The 21,262-nt window shown below is 37.2% G+C and overlaps 1 protein-coding gene across 1 annotated transcript in view; it reads right to left on the bottom strand.

The window, feature by feature from the left end:
• The window catches only part of NEGR1 (neuronal growth regulator 1), a 960,822-nt gene that overhangs the window by 187,578 nt on the left and 751,982 nt on the right, over window positions 1-21,262 (bottom strand). The window contains exon 6 of the mRNA XM_081490654.1: window positions 15,230-15,381. Within this exon, the coding sequence (XP_081346780.1) occupies window positions 15,230-15,381 (152 nt within the window). The remainder of the gene's footprint in view (window positions 1-15,229; window positions 15,382-21,262) is intronic.

The following is a 21,262-nucleotide window of genomic DNA, read 5'->3' as shown; positions in this document are numbered from 1 at the left end:
AAATTTCATTTCAGCACTAAATATATAAATAGTGAAGCCACCAAAGCATTATGCAATAAACCTGAATAGAAACATGGGGAAGTTTTTGCAAGGTAACAAATGGAATCTATTGTATAAGTATGTAAAATAAATGCATAAAGATAGAAAGGTTTATGTGGAACTAAAAGGAATTTTGTGAGTAGGGGAGATTATATAAAATTTGTATACAGTACAAGGAGGTAAATATGAGAAACAGAAATGCATAACAAAAGTCTGTTACACCCTAGAAGAATATCTGTAATGCTTCTTAACTCCAATCATAAAATATTTTAGAAAGGTAGGATAGGAGGTGATGCCACAGAATACAATCTTATGAAGAAAGTTCCTTTGCTACCACCACAGTAAACAAGTTTGTTTTATTATTTCTGCTCCTAGAATCATAAAATGCAATATAATATTTCCCTTTCTCCAATAGAAGATTATTGTATCGCCTTATTTTTTCCTCATTAATTTTCACTTCCTCTAAATTTTAACACACATACTGGTGAGTTTATACAAAATGTCATCTTTTCAAAGTCAGTAGAAACTCCTTGGGAAAGGCAAAGTTTCTCCAAATCAAAACAAACATAAAAACAAATAAAATATCCTTTGGGTAGTTCATTTTGTGACTAAGAATATTTTTAAAACTATGCCTGTCTTTTCCCAGGAATGTATGAGAAAATCTTCCTGTAAATTTCAAACACAACCAAGTTGCTTCCCAAATTGGCCATTTGCACTCCAGGGCTAGAGCTGAAAGTGCACAGAATTGCCTGAGTAATTCGATTGCAGGCAGAATCGATGCGAGTGTGAATGCTGGCCTGGTCAAAGGTTGGCCCTTAGGCTGCAGCTTAAATCAATTTGGGGTAACCTAAGTTTGATTACATTTTTGGTGATGAAGCTTTCAAAAGCAATTTTGAGCTTGCCTATTCAGAGGCTGTTTGGTTCTATCTCGAACCTATATTTCTGATTAGAGAAGCATCTAGTTATCTATCTGCTTTGGAGATGATTAAGTTCCAAAGTTGAGGAACAATGAAAGAAAAAGAGGAAAAAAAGAGGGAATGATTCAGAGACAAAACAAAACAAAAAACAGCAGATGAGAGCCTATCACTAATATATGAATCAGTAGTGGTTTATTTGTTTAAAAATTTATATAAGACTAAGAGAGAGAAAGACTCAGGGAGCTTGCTAACAGGAAAAATAATTATATATGGAAGATTATTATGATAATGATAAGTGACAGTCTTAGAATATTTTGCCTTATGAGCCTTATTCTTTCAGGTGCTGCTGGCAGGAGGGATGTTGGGAAAATACAGGTGGTTTGAAGTATGTAGCTAAATGGGTGTAAGAAAGGATGTCAAATATGGACTCCAACAGTCAATGTGCTAGCTTGAGAGAAACGAACCCTTTCAATTTATCATTTTCCAGCAGAGTCACGCCTGTAGAGTTGTTGTGCAACCATAGCTTATGCAACTCTTCCTAAAAATGTGTTTACTCAGTTAAATAGTTTGATTATAGATCTTATCAACATTTGAGTAAGCATGTTATTACACCATAAACTATAGTGCTCCAAGAAGTTATGATTTCTTTTTTTTTAGAAAATATAAATTTTCCCACAGGTATGACCACTCATTCTTAAAACATAGGCTATTATCCTGCCAGTTTTAGGAAAATATGTTGCTACATCTTGTTTTATGAAGTATTTTAGAAAAATTGTAATTCCTCCTAAGCGGACTGAGTGGTAATTCTAATGGTTCTTTGAGAAGAATTATGATCTGCCTCACTAATTATGCTGTTCCACATATGCACTAACTGGATTGATTAAAAAAATAATTGGAAAAAAAATTCTACCTATTGAAAATATCTGGCCATGCCAGAGATGAAATAACATTTGCATACCATGCAGTGTTGCTTGATTTATTCAAATCTTACTTAAATATATACTGGGCAGATACCTAATTTGTGTCTTGGGAGAGAAATCCCAATTGAATAATATTTATAAGGAAGGAAATCTAGCCTATGCTGAATAGACACATTCAATGAGGACATGTGATTTCCAGTCCCTTCTTTAGCAGTTTTATGGCTACTAAAACAGAATTTACAGTTCTTTAGAGAAAGGATGGCCCATTGAAATATCATTGCTTGCACAATTAATTCTTCTTCTTTTTTCCTTTATTTGTAGCATCAAAACAGAAAAAAAAAAAGCTAACTTCACTTTCCTTTTCTTTTTGGTGACTCTATTAATTATGCTTCACATTGCCTGAGGAGAAATGGTAAGTTTAATAATAATAGCACTAGGCACCTCATAAATATCATTTTCTTCCCACCTGTCCCTGGATCTTATATTTGGGGTCCCATTTACATTTTTCAGATGGAGAAATCACAGGGCAGAAGTAGAGGTGGGAGAGTAGCTCAGACGGCTACCACCTCATGTGCTCAAACCATTAGATCAGCCTTCAAATCTAGTCACAGCTTAAGGGAAAACAAGGCATGCTGGAAAAATATTCTCTAAGACATTTTTTAGAAATAATAGGAGGGGAAATCTCTCACAGGAACTCTGTCAGAGAAAAGACTAGCAAAGGCTTTACTGAAGGTGGTGCTGCTAATATGTTTTCTTTAGGCTGGAAATGTTGGCATGTTCTCATTTTTACAAAGTCTTAATAGCGACAACTCCCATATATACACAGGGTCACATTTTGACCTAAGTTGTTATAGGGTTAGAGCTTTGTGAAGTAAAATAGCAAGCAAGGAGGTCTAGTCTCATGTTTTTTCACAGGTTATTGGCCCAACAGAATTGAAACTGTGAACATAAAGGAAATTTCCCTGGAGAGTGAAATTCTTTGTAGAGATGACAAAATAATTAGACCAGCAGTGCCATTAGCTAAATTTTATGGAAACTCACCAAAGAGCAAAACACATTAAAGTACAATTTTTTTTCTGTCAATAAAAAATAATTTCAAGTTCAATGACAAAAAAATGTAAAGAAGGGAAAAATATTGTATTTCTACTTCAAGAAGTAAGCACAACTGTTTTTAACAATAATCCATAAATACTTCTTTTTAAAAACATATAGATTTCTTAGAATATTAAAGCATTACGGATGAAAGAGAATTTAGACATTAGATATTCTATTTCCCAATTTTTAAATGATGAAGCTGAGGCCAGAGAATTAAGTGTTTTGCCTAAGAACCCATCCAAGTAGGGGCCAGACCCTAAATTCTCTGCCTCTGAAGCTAGAGCTCCTAATAAAAAATTGTGGTTAAATTTGAAACACTTTTTGATCTTTTTGGCACCTAATTTCCACAAGCCTGCTACATTTCAAGGCTGATCACTGACAACAGCAAAACCAAAGCTCCCTTCTAACTTTGGCGTTTACTGACCCTTTGTCAGCTATAGGGAAGTATATGCCGTTTCAGTAGCTTGAGGAGGCAGCTGTCAAACTGCCTCTTAACCTGAGAGGAACATATCAGTAGAGTAATTAATTTTGTACAACCCTCTCTATCAACCTGACCACTTTTTTTTTATATATCATTACAAGTGAACACTTATATGCATGGCTGATTTAATTAATAATTCTAATAAAGATGATATCATAGCAATATACATAAGCACATTAATAAATCAATCAAAAAACTAGTGAAGTTCTTGGATATCCAGTGAGATCAAGTTACAGAGTTATTGAGGTTATATAGATCCAAACTTCTATAGGTTTACTTTTCAATGTTTGGATTATATATAACCGAGAGGAAAGAAAAGCAAACTAGCATTTAATGACCACTGGCTCTGGCTTAGGCGCTGTATACACCATTTTACATATCCTATCTCAATAAATCATCCCAACAACCCTATAAGAATAAGTCATTTTTCCTATTTTATAGGTGAGACAACTGAGGTTTAAAGACTGAGTTTGAGAGAACTGTCCAGCATTCTGCATGGAGGATTCTGGTTTCAACTCAGATCTGTTTGATTCCAAAGTTTTTGGTGGATGGCCTAGAGAGTGGAAAGAACATGGGCACAAGAGTAGAAAAAAGCAAGATCTAGAGTTCCTGTGACAACATACAACTTTGGGTTCTCAGTCACCTTTTTTGGGAGCCAGTCCACTCACATACAAAGTAAAAGGACGGAGTAGACTGGAAGTTTTCAAACCTAATTTTCTTAAATTCTACACCTTTTTGACAGGTCTCTGGGTCACTGTGCAGTGTAATATGAAAGAAAAAAGAAAGATTTTGGAAAGATTTTTCAGATTTATCTCCAAATCAACTAAATTAATTCCAATTTTGTCTTTGTTATATACTACACTCCAGTATTCTTGCCTGAAGAATCCCCATGGACAGAGGAGCCTGGCGGGCTGCAGTCAAAGGGGTCACAAAGAGTCAGACACGATTGAGCAATTAAGCACACACATATATTAATTGTTTGCATAAGGTTTTAGTTTGGGAAAGGAAAGAATCCATTGCTTTAAAAAGTTTGAAAAAGTTGACTAGCTAATAACCTCAGCTCTGTTCGCATCTGTATTTGGTTCTCATTAGCAGCAGTTTGGGGTTTCCCTGGTAGCTCAGCTGGTAAAGAATTCGCTTGCAATGCAGGAGACCCTGGTTCAATTCTGTGTTTGGAAGATCCCCTGGAGAAGGGATAGGCTACCCATTCTGATATTCTTGGGCTTCCCTGGTAGCTCAAATGGTAAAGAATCTGCCTGCAATGTGGGAGACCTGGGTTCAATCCCTGGATAGGGAAGATCCCCTGGAGGAGGGCATGGCAGCCCACTCCAATATTCTTACCTGGAGAATCCCCATGGACAGAGGAGCCTGGCGGGCTACAGTCTATGGGGTCACAAAGAGTTAGACATGACTGAGTGACTAAGCACAGCACGGCACAAGCAATTTGATGAACTGGGTCACCACTGCTTTCAGTGGTTGTTTTAACTACTTCAGCTAGTTAATATACATTTGACTTTGTCCGAACTGTCCATGATACACTGGTGCATGCCCAAAGGTCTTTGATATTTAGTTCTCCCCAAAAACATTAGGCATTCTCAAATATGCTCAAGGATATTTTGAACAGGGCCAAATGTCAAGGAACATTACTGTTGACCAACGATTTTGTGGATGTTCTGTACGGGATCAAATGTCCTATAAGCCTTCACAGTGTTGGAAATCACCGTTCAAGTATGGAAATCAACGTCAATTTTGTGTCCTAGCTTCTTGAGAATACACACAGAATACAGGTATAAGATAAGAAAGCCTTCCTCAGTAATCAGTGCAAAGAAATAAGAGGAAGACAATAGGATGGGAAAGGCTAGAGATCTCTTCAAGAAAATGAGAGATACCAAGGGAACATTTCATGCAAAGATGGGCACAATAAAGAACAGAAATGGTATGGACCTAACAGAAGCAGAAGATATTAAGAAGAGGTGGCAAGAATACACAGAGCTATGCAAAAAGATCTTCATGATCCAGATAATTATGATGGTGTGATCACTCACCTAGAGCCAGACATCCTGGAATGCGAAGTCAAGTGGGCCTTAGGAAGCATCACTACGAACAAAGCTAGTGGAGGTGATGGAATTCCAGTTGAGCTATTTCAAATCCTAAAAGATAATGCTGTGAAAGTGGTGAACTCAATATGCCAGCAAATTTGGAAAATTCAGCAGTGGCCACAAAACTGGAAAAGGTTAGTTTTCATTCCAATCCCAAAGAAAAGCAATGCCAAAGGATGCTCAAACTACTGCATAATTGCACTCATTTCATAATTGCAATATTACTAGCAAAGTAATTCTCAAAATTCTCCAAGCTAGGCTTCAACAGTATGTGAACTGGGAACTTCCAGATGTTCAAGTTAGATTTAGAACAGGTGGAGGAAACAGAGATCAAACGGCCAACATCCATTACATCATTGAAAAAGCAAAAGAGTTCCAGAAAAACCTCTACATCTTCTTTATTGACAATGCCAAAGCCTTTGACTGTGTGGATCACAACATACTATGGAAACTTCTTAAAGAGATGGGAATACCAGAACACCTGACCTGCCTCCTGAGAAATCTGTATGCAGGTCAGGAAGCAACAGTTAGAACTGGACATGGAACAACAGACTGGTTCCAAATTGGGAAAGGTGTACGTCAAGGCTGTATATTGTCACTCTGCTTATTTAACTTATATGCAGGATACATCATGTGAAATGCCAGGCTGGATGAAGTATAAGCTTGAATCAAGATTGCCAGGAGAAATATCAATAACCTCAGATATGCAGATGACACCACCCTTATGGCAGAAAGCAAAGAAGAACTAAAGAGCCTCTTGATGAAAGCGAAAGATGAGAGAGAAAAAGTTGGCTTAAAACTCAACATTTAGAAAACAAAGATCATGGCATCTGGTCCCATCACTTCATGGCAAAGAGATGGGGAAAAAATGGAAACAGTGACAGATTTTATTTTTGGGGGCTCCCAAATCACTGCAGATGGTGACTGCAGCCATGAAATTAAAAGACGCTTGCTCTTTGGAAGAAAAGCTATGACCAACCCAGACAGCATATTAAAAAGCAGAGACATTACTTTGCCAACAACAGTCTGTCTAGTCAAAGCTATGGTTTTTCCAGTAGTCATGTATGGATCTGAGAGTTGGACTATAAAGAAACCTGAGTGCTGAAGAATTGATGCTTTTGAACTATGGTGTTGGAGAAGACTCTGGAGAGTCCCGTGAACTGCAAAGAGATCCAATCTGTCAATCCTAAAGGAAATCAGTCCTGAATATTCTTTGGAAGGACTGATGCTAAAGGTGAAACTCCAATACTTTCACTACCTGATGCGAAGAACTGACTCATTTGAAAAGACCCTAATGCTGGGAAAGATTGAAGGCGGGAGGAGAATGGGACAACAGAGGATGAGATGGTTGGATAGCATCACCGACTTGATGGACATAAGTTTGAGTAAGCTCCCGGAGTTGGTGATGGACAGGGAAGCCTGGCGTGCTGCAGTCCATGGGGTCGCAAAGTCAGACATGACTGAGCGACTGACTTGAACTGAAAAGTATAAGGTCAGGGAGCATAAATTCCTCTGGCTTCACTTATACTCTGTTTCGTTGAATTTGTATATATCCATTACTTGTATGATGATTATGACTGTGCATGTATATTTCACTTTGGTTGAGTGTCATCTAATAGGCCAATTTAGCTGTATCAAAATCTACCTATATCCTCAACCCTACTTTTTGTCAAATACTTATTACTAGAGCATCCAGGAAAGGGTTTCCACTAACATCATAAAGCTGTGAGGATAAAGCAAGTTGACTCACATAGCATGCTACCTTTAATAACCACCAAGTCTAAATTTATTACTGTCTCTTTCAACCAAAATGAAAACCCTATCTCTTTTAAGTTGCAGGAGGGGAGATCAATTTCAATATAAAATATGAATCATTCAGATTTGTGTTTTTACCTTTCACATGGAACCAAGGTTCATTATAACAGGCAAAAGTAACAGCTCATACAGTTGCTTAGTGGCATGTGGGGACATTTGAAGCAAGCAGAGAGCTGATATATTACTTACAAGGGCACAGCTGGTTCCATGTTCAACAAATCAGTCAAAAAATAAAGTTTGCCTGCATCAGTCAGATCTAAACAGGGAAAAACTCTTATGCTACGCACATTCTTACTTTTTTCAATAGTCTTTCCCATTTTCCCTTTGGATAACAGTTACTGACTTTTTTTTTAATTTCAAAGAGGAGGTATCCATCAAATTAAATAGACTTGGAAGAAATAGTCTCTAAAATGAGGGATTTTTCAGAAAGTTAAATAGCACTTGATTGTAAAAGCATTTAAAATTGGATTTTGTTATCATCTCCACAGGGTTGCTAAGAGAGGGAAAGACATTTTTGGTGAGTCCTTTGAATATCTGATGTGTAATATTTCAGAGGCAATAACTTTGTTATCTGAATAAATGCAGGTACATGTGTGCGCCCGTGCCCCCTCCCCCCAGCACACACATACAAGAAAGGAAGGAGAGAGGTCCGCATAGGATCATTAGGACCTATATTCTAGCAAAATATTTGACACCACACTTTAAGAAACATAGTAAAAAGTGGTTTGGCAATCATACGTTGTAACAAAATATATTGTTATCTGAGACTGTAAGAGAAGATTTTGTTAATATTAAAGCTTGAGTTGTTCCAAACATTTTCACATATTAGGTCTCATGTGAAGACTATTAAACCAAAGCTATGTAAATGTTGGACTATAAAGAAAGCTGAGCGCTGAAGAATTGATGCTTTTGAACTGTGGTATTGGAGAAGACTCTTGAGAGTCCCTTGGACTGCAAGGAGATACAACCAGTCCATCCTAAAGGAAATCAATCCTGAATAGTCACTGGAAGAACTGATGCTGTAGCTGAAACTCCAGTACTTTGGCCACCTGATGCAAAGAGCTGACTCATTAGAAAAGACTCTGATGCTGGGAAAAATTGAGGGCAGGAGGAGAAGGGGACGACAGAGGATGAGATAGTTGGATGGCATCACCGACTCAATGGACATGGGTTTGGGTAGACTCCGGCAGTTGGTGATGGATAGGGAGGCCTGGTGTGCTGTGGTTCATGGGGTCGCAAAGAGTCAGACACGACTGAGTGACTGAACTGATGTAAATGTTAAGCACATTGTTTATATAGATTTCTTCCTTCTTTACTATCTTTCCTTATTTCCCTTTAGATTGTGAGTCTTTTAATACATGTCTTATAATTAAAGCAGGAAACAAAGTATATACATGTTCTACTTACGAAAATGACTTTTATTGGTTATGATATTACTAATCCAATGATGATGTACATTTGATAAATTGGACCCATAGATGGCAGGATGGGACCATCGTGTTCATATTTTTTAAGGAGCAGACCTAGAGGAATCATCTCCTTAGTTGTTCATGTTCAGGGAGCAAAACACACACACACACACACACACACACACAATTAAAAATATTAATAAAATTCCCATAATTCTGAATCCCCAACTTTTTACTTAATAAAGAATTTTGCTATGAATAGTTGACATGCTGTCATCCATCATCAAGTTTGTTAAAGCTCTGTTCCCTGAGGCTGATTTACAGTGATTTGCAGAATATTCTCTTTTTCGCTCTCACACCCTTTCTTTCTCTTTCTCTGCCTCTCTCTCGCAAAGACTTTTTATAATGCAGACATATTTCAGAAATTTATGGACAGGTAATCTAGAGAATGAAGGATTCATTGTATACTAGCTCTCCTATAGTTTTTTCACTATAAATTTTACTTTCCTCTTACTTGAGGAAGTATTTACTTTCTATCTGAAGTAATTCTATTGATGAAATTACTGACATCTCAGCTTAAAATTACAGCTCCTCTTACAATTATAGTCTAGAGCCTATAGACCATGGTAAGCTAAAGAATTTAAAGTGACTTCATATTAAATCAAAGCTATTTATTGCTTCTGGGGGACCAAAGAAAGATGTGAGAAAAGAGGCCAAGAAACTAGAACGAGGGAGGCTTGAAAAAAAGCAAGAAGCCTATTGAGTATCATTCACCAAAGACTGGGGTGCTGCATCTTTGCCAGTCAGGGGGTTCTTGATATACACTGGACTACTGGGCCTATTGATCAGAAAAGAAGCTCACAACAGGCCAGCTGCTGAGACATCAAGGCAGAGAGATCATCAGCTACACTGGGCCAGAGAAAATCTGAAAATATGTGTTGTTCCTTTCAGAGCCTAGCCTATAGAAAGAGTAGTTTATTGCACATGTTTTTGCTCATCTTTTCACTCTACGTGGCCTTTATGTGAAATTTTATTTACTCTCATACTGGAAACTACCACGTCCGTGCTGATACTTCCAAATCATATCTCCATTCTGGACTTAAGTACAGCTACCCACTGGACATTGCCTCCAACTGACTATGTCTAAAATTAAACACATTTCTCTCTTTCAATATTCACCTTCTCCCCCACTATAAAAGGGTTAAACCTCCTCTTACATTCTAGCCTGGTTAATGATACCCAAACTAAACTTAGAGAGTTATCTTGATTTTCACAATTCCATTCCTATTGCCTTCAGGTTTGGTCATTAACTCCTCTCTCCTAATTATCTCTGTCATCCCTGTAACTCTTTTTGTGCAATTATCTTCTTGTAAGTCTAATACTTGGGTTTAGCCCTCCACATTGCCTCAGAAAGTATTTCAGAAATTAAATCTGTTTATATCCATCCTTTATTACAATGATTCAATGGCTCTCCAAAACTAGAAGGATAAAGTCCAAACTCACCTTCAGGCCCTTTCTGTCCCAAGTCTACCACCTTATCCAGCCTCATCTCTCAACACTCTCTTCTTCCTTTTACTCTAACCATATTATACGACTACCATGTCTTCAAATATATCAGATTGTTTCATACTGCCATGTCTTTACATGAGCTGTTCCATACAGGAGTATTTTTCTCCCATTCCCACACCCAGGCTCTATCCAATCACATCCTTGTCTCAAGGGTTTTCTCTACAAATTGCCCTGAGTCATTAAGACTGAGTGTCTCATTCTTTCATTTGTGACACTGTACATTGTGCTCATGATTGTTGTTGAATGAACTCTACAAAGCTCTGCCTCTGAAAATATGACAGTGGTGGATAAAATAATATTTTGAAGTTGTAACTTAGTTATCATTCACACAGCGATATTACCTGCTCGAGATGACAGTGCTTTCATGGTCCTCAAAATAGATTAAGAGCCTCTTCTCTGCCCTTGTGCTTTACTGTTGACTATACTGCACTAGAATTATCTGCTTCTGTACCTCTCATCTTATTCATCTGAGGACTCTTTGAGGATGAAGTTCCCATTCTATGAACACTTTTCTTTCCAACATCTAGCACAGCGCTTCATATATTGTGGGCAGTCTATATATTTGATGAATGACTATCGCTACTGATAAAATGTCAGAGCCTCATAATAGAACAACTGCTTTACTTCTGTCTTTACGCTTTAAATCTAGATGTCTGAATTTCTATGCTGCAAACATCATATTTAATCTGGAATTAGTCCAACAAATTCTGGTTCACATACTGAGCAAGGAATGAAATTAAGTTATAGTCAGAGTTGAGACATTATATCAAATTTGTGTGCCTTCTCCCTTTATTGCCGATGACACCTTATTACCTAATCCCTCCATAAAGTACTGGGCAATAAGTCATCAAATAAGCTCAGCCACCTATGTATATAGTTTTTGAAAGCAATTGAACTGAGTGTTCTTGGGGGGTGTGATATAATAACAATGGCTAACATATATTACATGCATCATCCCATTTAATTTTTATCCTGAAGTGGGAGCTATCCAGTAGTCATGTATGGATGAGAGTGTTGGACCATAAAGAAGGCTGAGTGCCGAAGAATTGATGCTTTTGAACTGTGGTGCTTGAGAAGACTCTTGAGAGTCCTTGGACAGCAAGGAGATCAAACCAGTCAATCCTAAAGGAAATCAACCCTGAATACTCATTGGAAGGACTGATTGCTGAAGCTGAAGTTCCAGTACTTTGGCCACTTGATGCAAAGAGCCGACTCATTGGAAAAGACAGGATGCTGGGAAAGATTGAAGGCAGAAGGAGAAGAGGGCAACAGAGGATGAGATGATTGGATGGCATCACTGATTCAATGGACATGAAGTTGGGCAAACTCTGGGAGATGGTGAGGAACAAAGAGGCCTGGCATGCTGCAGTCCATGGGGTCGTAAAGAGTGGACATGATTGGTGACTGAACAACAACAATGAAGTGGGAGCTATTATTGCCCTCACTTTACAAATGAATTAACTGAAGCTTTGGCGTTTACTCAAGATCATAAAACTATATGTGATAAAACTATGGTTCAAATTATGACCTGCTTGAGTCCTATTATGTATGAAACACACACACACAAACATTTATACACAAAAAAGTGCTACATTCCTTTTTTTTTGGTCTTGTTATGGCAAGACTCTAAACTACAACTTCTTGACTTTTTCCTTCTTGATGATCTGGAAAATGTAGGTTATTACACATAAGAAGTAGATTTTAATAGAATCAGGATTTATTCTAAATAGTTTTGGATAGGGACCTGATTCTCAGTGACTGAAACTTAATATAGTGTTTGCTATGCATAAGCACTATGAAGGGAAACTCACATTTTGATTAACTTCTCTTTGAGCCTATTAATATTCATGGATACAAATCATAATAATATGGATTTCTCTATTCATGGCTTGTTCCATACATCATTATTTACACAAATGGCAGACTCTTTGGAGTCTAATTCATTTCTCCTGGAATGGAAGATGAGCACTTTGGTTTTATACTCCCTTGACTATAAGAAGGGCTGATATTCAATAACAGATTTTAAAAAAAAATTAGCAGGTCATGGGCCAACATTAGATCAGCTTAGGACCAACCACTTATCTTGGATCAGTTTAGAGGCTGAAGGCTCTCTCATCCACAGACCTTGTGAAGATATGACAGGAATTCTCATCAAGGGACAAAGCTTTACATGAACTTTAAAAAAGCTGTCTTTCTCTACATAGTTTGAAGATTCATAGTGCCTGTGTTGGAGAACTGTATCATTCCAAGGAGTTTTAAAATCCTGTAAAAATGTGTGTTCAAATGTCTCTGAGTCTCATTTTAAAAAATATTTCAGCCAAACATTTACCTCATTCATCTTTCATAAACTTAAATTTTATATCTGGTGTATGTTGCCCATTTATTAAAAATAGTTTTTATATATTCAAGAATAGCACCCTAAATTACTAAAATTTATAAAAAAAAAAGCTAAGAAAGGCAAACATGTCACATGTAGAGGTTTATCTTTCAATAATGTCTTGCAAATGATACAATTTATCTCCATACTGGTTTTATGTTTAGCACAGTGAGAGATAGTGAAACACAGAAGTTAAAACCTGGGACTCTGAAACCAGACTGTTGATCAGGTTTCTGCTTTTCACTAATTAGCCATTTGACTTTGACCAAGCTTTTAATTTCCCTTCATTTTAGTTTCCTCATCTGTAAGAAGAGAATTTTAGAATTTACCTTTTTTGGTAGTGTGAGAATTAAAAGAACAAATTCATATAAAGATATTGGAACAAATTCATTTAAAGATATTGTCTGGTTTACAGTAAGCTCACAATAAGTATTACCATCACTGTACTATTCCTTTATATAACTGGAGATTATAATACACATTCTACAGCTAAATCTCAGTCCATTCATTTATTAACTGTCTATTCAATCACTGTTTAATTCACTTATTCACTAAATAAGTTGTCTATGTAAATATCAGACATAGTTTAATACTGTCTATGAAATGTTAGACACCGTGCTTAGTGATATGGGAGAATTAATCAGATATTGATTCTGTCTTCTCAACAAACATAATTTGGTAAAGAGATAAAAACTATACAAAAATAATTATTGTAAAAAATATAAACTCTTAGTGCAATAAGAGTTTCAGGTGTGGTCACACAAGAGCTTTGAATATACAGACATTTCTTCAAACTTCCAGGGATATGTTCAAAATTATAGACAAAATTTGCATATTATGTCTTTCTTAATGAGTTTCAATCAAATTGTTCTAGTTATCCTTAGCACTTCTATACACAGAAAGTCAACGACAAAGCAAGATCATCGGAGTCCATTCTGAAGATATGACGTTTAGAAGCCTTTTCAGCAGTGCATTATATCCAGATGACTGTGCTAAGGTTGCCAGAGTAAAACAAACAAACAAATGACATTTGTTTCTAATTTGTCACATTCATTAATGCTTCAGTTTTGAAAATCAGAGTGTGGTTTAGAAATTTAAATAGCAAAAATTAATGTGTTATTAAGCCTTAAATTTTTCTTTACTTGGTTTAATTCATTTACTCTTTCAGGTTCTTGAATATTTAAACAATTTAAAATATTAATAACATACTAAAAGAAGTATCAATATTTACATTAAATTGGAATTCATACTGCTCTATAATATTTGCAATGTTATTATTCATAATTACACTAAGTAAATAATCTTCATGGAAGAAACTTAAGCAAGTATATTATACTTTGACTATTTTGTGGCAAGCGAGGCTTTTCTTTCAGAGTGGAGGGTACTAAGAAATACTTTATAATATTAAACTGAAATAATAAATGATGTGATGTTTTAAAAGTGTATATAGGACACATCATCTTAAATTATTATTTTCTATTAACAACCAACTGATATATTTTATTTAACAATAGAGATTCTTAAATCTTGGTAATTCAGAGTTCATAAATCATGAAAATTCTTATTTAATATTTTTAAGTAGTAGGAGTATTATATATCCCATTCCTTATTTCTGCAAAATAGAAACAATCATGTCTGTGATGAATTCATAATATTTGCCTTTTTCAGAGACAGCTTACTATCAAAGGATGACAGTATAAATATACATATGTCAGGTTACCATACAAACATAAACTATCAAAGATAAGAATGGTTTAGATAACTGTACAACTAAAAAGACAGCATATTCTCTGGAGTCTTCTTTGAAAATTTTGAGTAACATTCCACTTCAAAATCAGGAATATTTTATGGTTATACAACTCTTGAACAACAGCTTCTAAAAAGTACTAAAACTAATTGAAAATGTTAAAATATAATTCTCTCCTTTCCCCTAATCCTTGTGTTTGGTCTTTTTTTTCATTTCTGGTCCTTAGGGACTAAGATACATTAGAACTAAAGTACCTATTTTAGTAAAACTTTAAGTTCTCTTTCAAAATACAGTCTTGAGTAAAAACATTACTTATATAGATAGAATATTTTGTCCATCAACATTTACTCACTATTATATCATTTACTCACTATTATACCTCAGTCATAGTGAAATTCTCACTATTTCAAAATATCTAGAGAAAGTCAACCAAAAGTAAATTCAATCCAGATTAATCTATGCTTAAATAAAACACATTTTTGAAAGCAAAACAAAACAAAAACTAAATTCCACCAACCAGCCATCATCAGTCAGAAGACATCTTTAGTGGATCCTATTATTTATGTAATATTCTCCTTCTCTCAGATCTAAAATATTTTTCTAAACACATATGTAATTCTATAGGGATTATCAAATTCTCCAACATCCAGATTATTTTGGGGCCAAATTTCCTCTGTGTAAGGAACATGTCACATCAGGCTGAGCTCATAGACAGGAGCCAAAAGGCTCTGGGAGCATTTTGGTAATTCTGTGTTACTTACGGTTGAGAGGCAGGCTCGCGTTGGTTGCGCCTAGCTTGTTGACAGCCACACAAGTATAGTTGCCGAAGTGCTCCTGTGTCACATTGGTAACGGTGAGAATGGATCTTGTGCTGAAATTTTGAATGATAATTCCCTGTTGGCCGTTGAAGAGCCTAAAAGACAAAATAAACTCTAGGTAATATGTGTTGTGAATACCATTTTCATTTTTATCTTAGATGGGGTTGTCATGGCAACCCATAGACAGTTTTGACCATGCTGCTGTTAGCATATAACATGATAATAGTGTAATTATATTTTCCTTACAGTAGTAGATACCGGGGAAGGGAAACTGTATGACAGTGGCAGACTGTTCCTATGGGATTATCTGTGCTATATAACAAACCAGACTTAGATAACCACATGTCCTATTCATACATTGATTTGTATTTTAGAAAATTAAACACATTACAGCAATGGCATCTCAACTGTTAAAGCCAAGGAAAAGTAAAAGGGATTAAATATAATGATTCCATTAAAAATACAAACTCCTGATTTCTAAAAAGTTGACTAGAATATGTCTGTGTACTAAGTTGCTTTGGTTGTGTCTGACTCTTTGCCATCCTATGGAATGTAGCCCACCAAGCTCCTCTGTCCACAGGATTCTCCAAACAAGAATACTGGAGTGGATTGCCATGCCCTCCGCCATGGAATCTTTCTGACTGAGGAATCGAACCTAAGTCTCTCACTTTTCCTGCATCGGCAGGGGCCAGTTCTTTAACACTAGCGCCACCTGGTGAGGCCTAGGCTATTTCAAATGATAGTTTTAGATAACTTTCATGAAAGAATCCTACAGCTGTGGTAGGATGGTTCTGAGTCAACACTTGACTGCTACTTTGTAGGTACAACCCAAATAGATGATTTGTTAAATCTACAAAAAGAAAAAAAAAGCTAAATATAATATTGAGGGTAGTATTTAAAGGTGAGCCCTATCTTTGGCTGGTTTCCCAGGAGGCTCAGTGGTAAAGAATCTGCTTTCCAAGCAGAAGAGCCTGGTTCAAACCCTGGGTCAGGAAGATCCCCTGGAGAAGGAAATAATAACCCACTCCAGTATTCTTGCCTAGAGAATCCTGTGGACAAAGGAGCCTGGCGGCTACAGTCCATGGGGTCACACACAGTCAGACATGACTTAGTGACTAGGCAGCAGCAGCAGCAGTCTATCTGTGCCACATTTTAGTAATGTGCCTAATAAAGTCCTTCAACCTTTCTAGACCTCAATATAGGATTCAATTTTATCTGATTCCACCCTGAATACTCAACTTTCCTTCTCCACACTTACCAGTAGAGGTCCTTACTCTCAGATAGGCTGGCATAGTTCTACCATTTTCAACGCTTCACGTAATTGCTTCTGCTTCACTCTTTTCCTGAATCTTTCCCCAGTGGTCACCATCCCCTTTTATCTCTGACAGCCAGATCTCTCCATCCTCATATAAGTCTGATCTATGTCCTATCTCTCCTACTCTACTGCTCCCTAAATGACTTTCCTCTTTCTGTGTCTCTTTCTCTTACTCTGCATATCACTCCCCAAATTATTGTAGAATTTATAAAATCAAAACCACAATATTACATTGTTCTCTCTAGCAGTTTCTATACATACATACCCAAATAAACTGAATTGCTTTAAATTTCTCAAAAGGCAAGGCCATACGGACATACTTTATGTTTGAATTCTACATAGCACGTAATAGTGATATCTTAGGTGAATGATACATAGTTCATAAGTCAGTAGGGCTTCCCTGGTGGTTAAGATGGTAAAGCATCTGCCTGCAATGCAGGAGACCTGGGTTTGATCCCTGGGTTGGTAAGATCCCCTGGAGGAGGGAATGGCAAACCACTCCAGTATTCTTGCCAGGAGAACTTCACGGACAGAGGAGTCAGGTGGGCTATATAGACCATGGGGTTGTAAAGAGTTAGACATGACTGAGTGACTAACGTTCTCGTGTACATCAATGAAGTTTGAATGACATCCCCACAGCACAGGGATCATTCTTCAGTGGCCCCTTTAAGAATTTTTCTCTCTAAATATGAAATCTGCTATAATAAGAAGCCAACCAAATAATTACTTCTCCCTAACTAACCCCAAAATTTATTGTGAAAGAATGTGTTAATCATAATATGGGCTACAAAAGCTCTTAGCTCAAATGGCTTGTTAATTTTTCTTCTTTAATGTGTTCAAGTCTTAGTATTAAGCATTTCTTTAATCACAAAGATGCTAATAATTGACATTCCCCTGAGAGTTTAGGTTGAACTCCTTTGCATTATGTTATGTGATTTGCATCTGAATTTAGATAAAATATACTGTAGTTAAACGCAAATTAAAATAAGCAACCATGCTTGATTACTCTGGGAATCACTTATATTTCATGTCATAGCTGAGTTTGGCTTATCCAAAACTCAAATTTTAATCAGATTAATAAATTTTTAGTTTACTAAGTATTTAAAAAATTTCACTTGACCTATAAACCTAATGACCTTCAATTCTGACACAAGAAAATATGGCATACAATATCTAGGACATGGAAATTTTAAATATCTATATCATGGGGCTTTCCTAGTAGCTCAGTTGGTAAAGAATCTGCCTGCAATGCAGGTGACCTCGGTTTGATTCCTGGGTTGGGAAGATCCTCTGGAGAAGGGATAGGTTACCCACTCCAGTATTCTTGGGCTTCCCTGGTGGCTCAGCTGGTAAAGAATCCACCTGCAATGTGGGAGACCTGGGTTCGATCCCTGGGTTGGGAAGATCCCCTGGAGAAGGGAAAGGCTACCCACTCAAGTGTTCTGGCTGGAGAATTCCATGGGCTGAATAGTCCATGGGGTCGCAAAGAGTTGGACACAACTGAGCATCTTTACTGAGACTGATACTTCTCAATATAGTATCATATTTCAAATCTATCAGTATTTATGCTAAAATCCCACAGTGATTCTTACATATTTTTTTGCATCACACCAGTAAATTTACTTTTAAACAATAGTATATGGTATGTATAAAAACCCACAGTTTCATTGTCCTTCATTATGGCAGATTTCAAGCTTTAGCATGATGGCTTAAATCAAATTGTGTGTGCATGCTCAGTCATGTTCAACAATTTGTGACCCTATCAACTGCAGCCTACCAGGCTCCTCTGTCTATAGGATTCACCAGGCAAGAATACTGGAGTGGGTTGCCATTTCCTCCTCCAGGGGATCTTCTTGACCCAAGGACTGAACCTACATTTCCCATATCTCCTGCACTGGCAGGTGGATTCTTTCATGACTGAACCACCCAGGATTAGGGAAGTCCATGTCTAATAGCTTCCCTGGTGGCTCAACAATAAAGAATCTGCCTGCGAATTCAGGAGATACAGGTTTGATCCCTGGATCAAGGAAGATCCCCTGGAAGAAATGGCAACCCACTCCAGTATTCTTGCCTGGGAAATCCCATGGACAGAAGAGCCTGGAAGGCTATGGTCCTTGGGGTCACAAAAGAGTCGGATATGACTTAGAGACTAAACAACAACAAAATGCTATGGTTGCATCCTCCAGAGGACTCAGCAACTCCTCAGACTACTAACTCCCTTTTGTGTCCCATCTACCAAAACCAAGACTCCTTTTGCTACTGAAGAATTGAGGAGAGATTTGTTAGAGTCTTCACTTGGCTAGACTCTGGAGAGAAAATCCCGAGGGAGTATACTCCGTTACTTCGTGGCACTGTTTGCTTATGTTCCTTATGGCTGTTCTTCTGAGCTGGGTTCCAACTCTCTGCCCTTTAATGTATCTGAAGGCAAAGCCCCAGATGTTGCTAAACCATGCAGTGAATCCACACTCTGTATGTGCAGGCCCATTTTTGGCCCCTAGCCAGCAGTGTTATATGCATTCTTACCAGAGTGGCACATTAGTGGCACTTTAGCAGTAGCAGCTCCTTCTGCTCTGATCAGCCTGGCAGGTGATAATGGCCAATAAAAAAGAAAAGCATCTTCCCTGGGAGGATATTCTTCCCCGAGAGGAAGCTATCTCTGAGATAACTGGAAAAGTCCAAAGCTTACTTTCTTCTATACTGGGGAGTTTTAGAAGTACTGACTCCTCACGTATCATTGAAGAACCCGTCTTTGCCTGGTAGATGACTGGGGAACTCTTTCCAAAGCTGACCTGGAGGGAGAGTGACTTCTGAGATGGGTATATCTCTGGAGGGTGTATTTCTATGATTTTCCTACAGTTATCTGGAGATAGTGGTAGTGAAAGCTTTCTCAGCTATTGAAATCAATTCTAAAAATTACTATACAAATGAGTTCTATGCTGGGTGATTAGGGGCTTAGCTGAACAACACATTATTGCTGAAGCTTTTTCAAGAAGAATCATATATATTCATATAGATATATGAATCCATCTTAGTTATTATTATTAATACTTACTATTAATAGATACAAAAAATGAACTATGCCTAGAAGTCCCATCACGAGTGACCTTAATGTAATTTCACTGCTTGACTGGAAATAAATAAGAAAAGAAATCTTTATGATGAGTTTTTTAATGAAACAGGCTTCTTCTAATATGTTTAAATATAATTATATTTTCTAGAAGGAGAGTCGGTCTTTTTATATCAAACATACATTTGACAAACTGAATTGCTGTTCTGTGTTAAAGAAAATCCTTAGTAGGCTTCAAAAATGTTCCATGAGCCTGTTCACGGGATGATCCTGGACCCATTGGATTTTTCAAATTTATTCTAGATTTGTTTGAATCCAGACTTCTTTATTTGCATCAGTGATATGAAATCTGAAAGCGGCAACTCAATAAATAGTTCACAACGCAACTTGCAGTGAAACCAGAGAACAAAAAAACTAGGATATTGCCTTTTCAGGAGTTCATTCTCTTTTCCTAGATACTTAATTCTTTCAAGTTCTAAGAGAATGGTTCTTGTACTTAGCTTATAGAATGAGAGATGTTTTATTATAATCCCTCCACTCAAAAAGAAAAAAAAAACTCTATTATGTTAGGAATTAAATATGGCATTCCTTAGCATATGGTGCCTGCTTAGAAATGCCTGGTCATTTTTTTTTTTCTTTTTTTTGCATTTTTACTATTCATTGGACCCCATGGATATAAGATTCTTCTATTGCTGTGGGCTCTGAGGTCCTCTACCCTCTGCTACCTCTAGGAGTTTGTTCCAAACCACTATGATCTGCATCCCCCAACCGCCAAATTCATATATTGAAATCCTAAGTCCAAAGACAATGGTATTAGTAGGTGGGACTTTGGGAGGAATTTGAAAGTGATGAAGGTAGAACCTTCATGGTTGAGATCAGTACTTCATAAAAGAGACTTCAGAGATATCCCTACCTGTTTCTGCCATGTGAAGATGCAATGAGAAGTCTGACACCCAGAAGGGGATCCTCACCCAATCATGCTGGCACCCTGATCTTGGACTCTCAGCCTCCAGCACTGTGAGATAAATTTCTTTGGTTTATAAGTTACCCAGTCTGTGGTATTTTGTTGTAGCAGCTCAAATGGACTAAGACACATATTGAGGACCACTGCCCTCCTTCTTCTTTCTTCTGTCTTTTGTTAATATCTCATATATCTGTGAACTGAAGGCTATTTGCTTTGCCAGCAGATTCTGGGCTTCCCTCAGAGCTCAGTTGGTAAAGAGTCTGCCTGCAATGAAGGAGACTCCAGTTCCTGGGTTGGGAAGATCCCCTGGAGAAGGGAAAGGCTACCCACTCCAGCATGCTAGCCTGGAGAAGCCCATGGACTGTATAGTCCATGGGTTCAGACACAACTGAGCTACTTTCATTTCACCTCACTTCACTTCTGCCAGCTCATAACTGACACAGCCTGACCAATTAACTAGTTCTGAATTAGAACAGTTCTTCATATTTTCAGTGTCAGTCAGAAGCAGCACATGGAAAGCATATTAACAACTATGGTGCTTCTCTTTCTGGTACATGAAATGTTAACAAACCTTACAATAATAACCTTTCTTAAAGAGTATCTATCTAGGATAGCCAGAAGAGCCCAGAG

The sequence above is a fragment of the Giraffa tippelskirchi genome, chromosome 5 (assembly GCF_054371585.1).
Source record: "Giraffa tippelskirchi isolate mGirTip1 chromosome 5, T2T-mGirTip1v1.2.pri, whole genome shotgun sequence".
NCBI lineage: Eukaryota > Metazoa > Chordata > Mammalia > Artiodactyla > Giraffidae > Giraffa > Giraffa tippelskirchi.
Note: the sequence above shows the minus strand (reverse complement) of the source record. Positions and strands in the feature narration are given on the sequence as shown.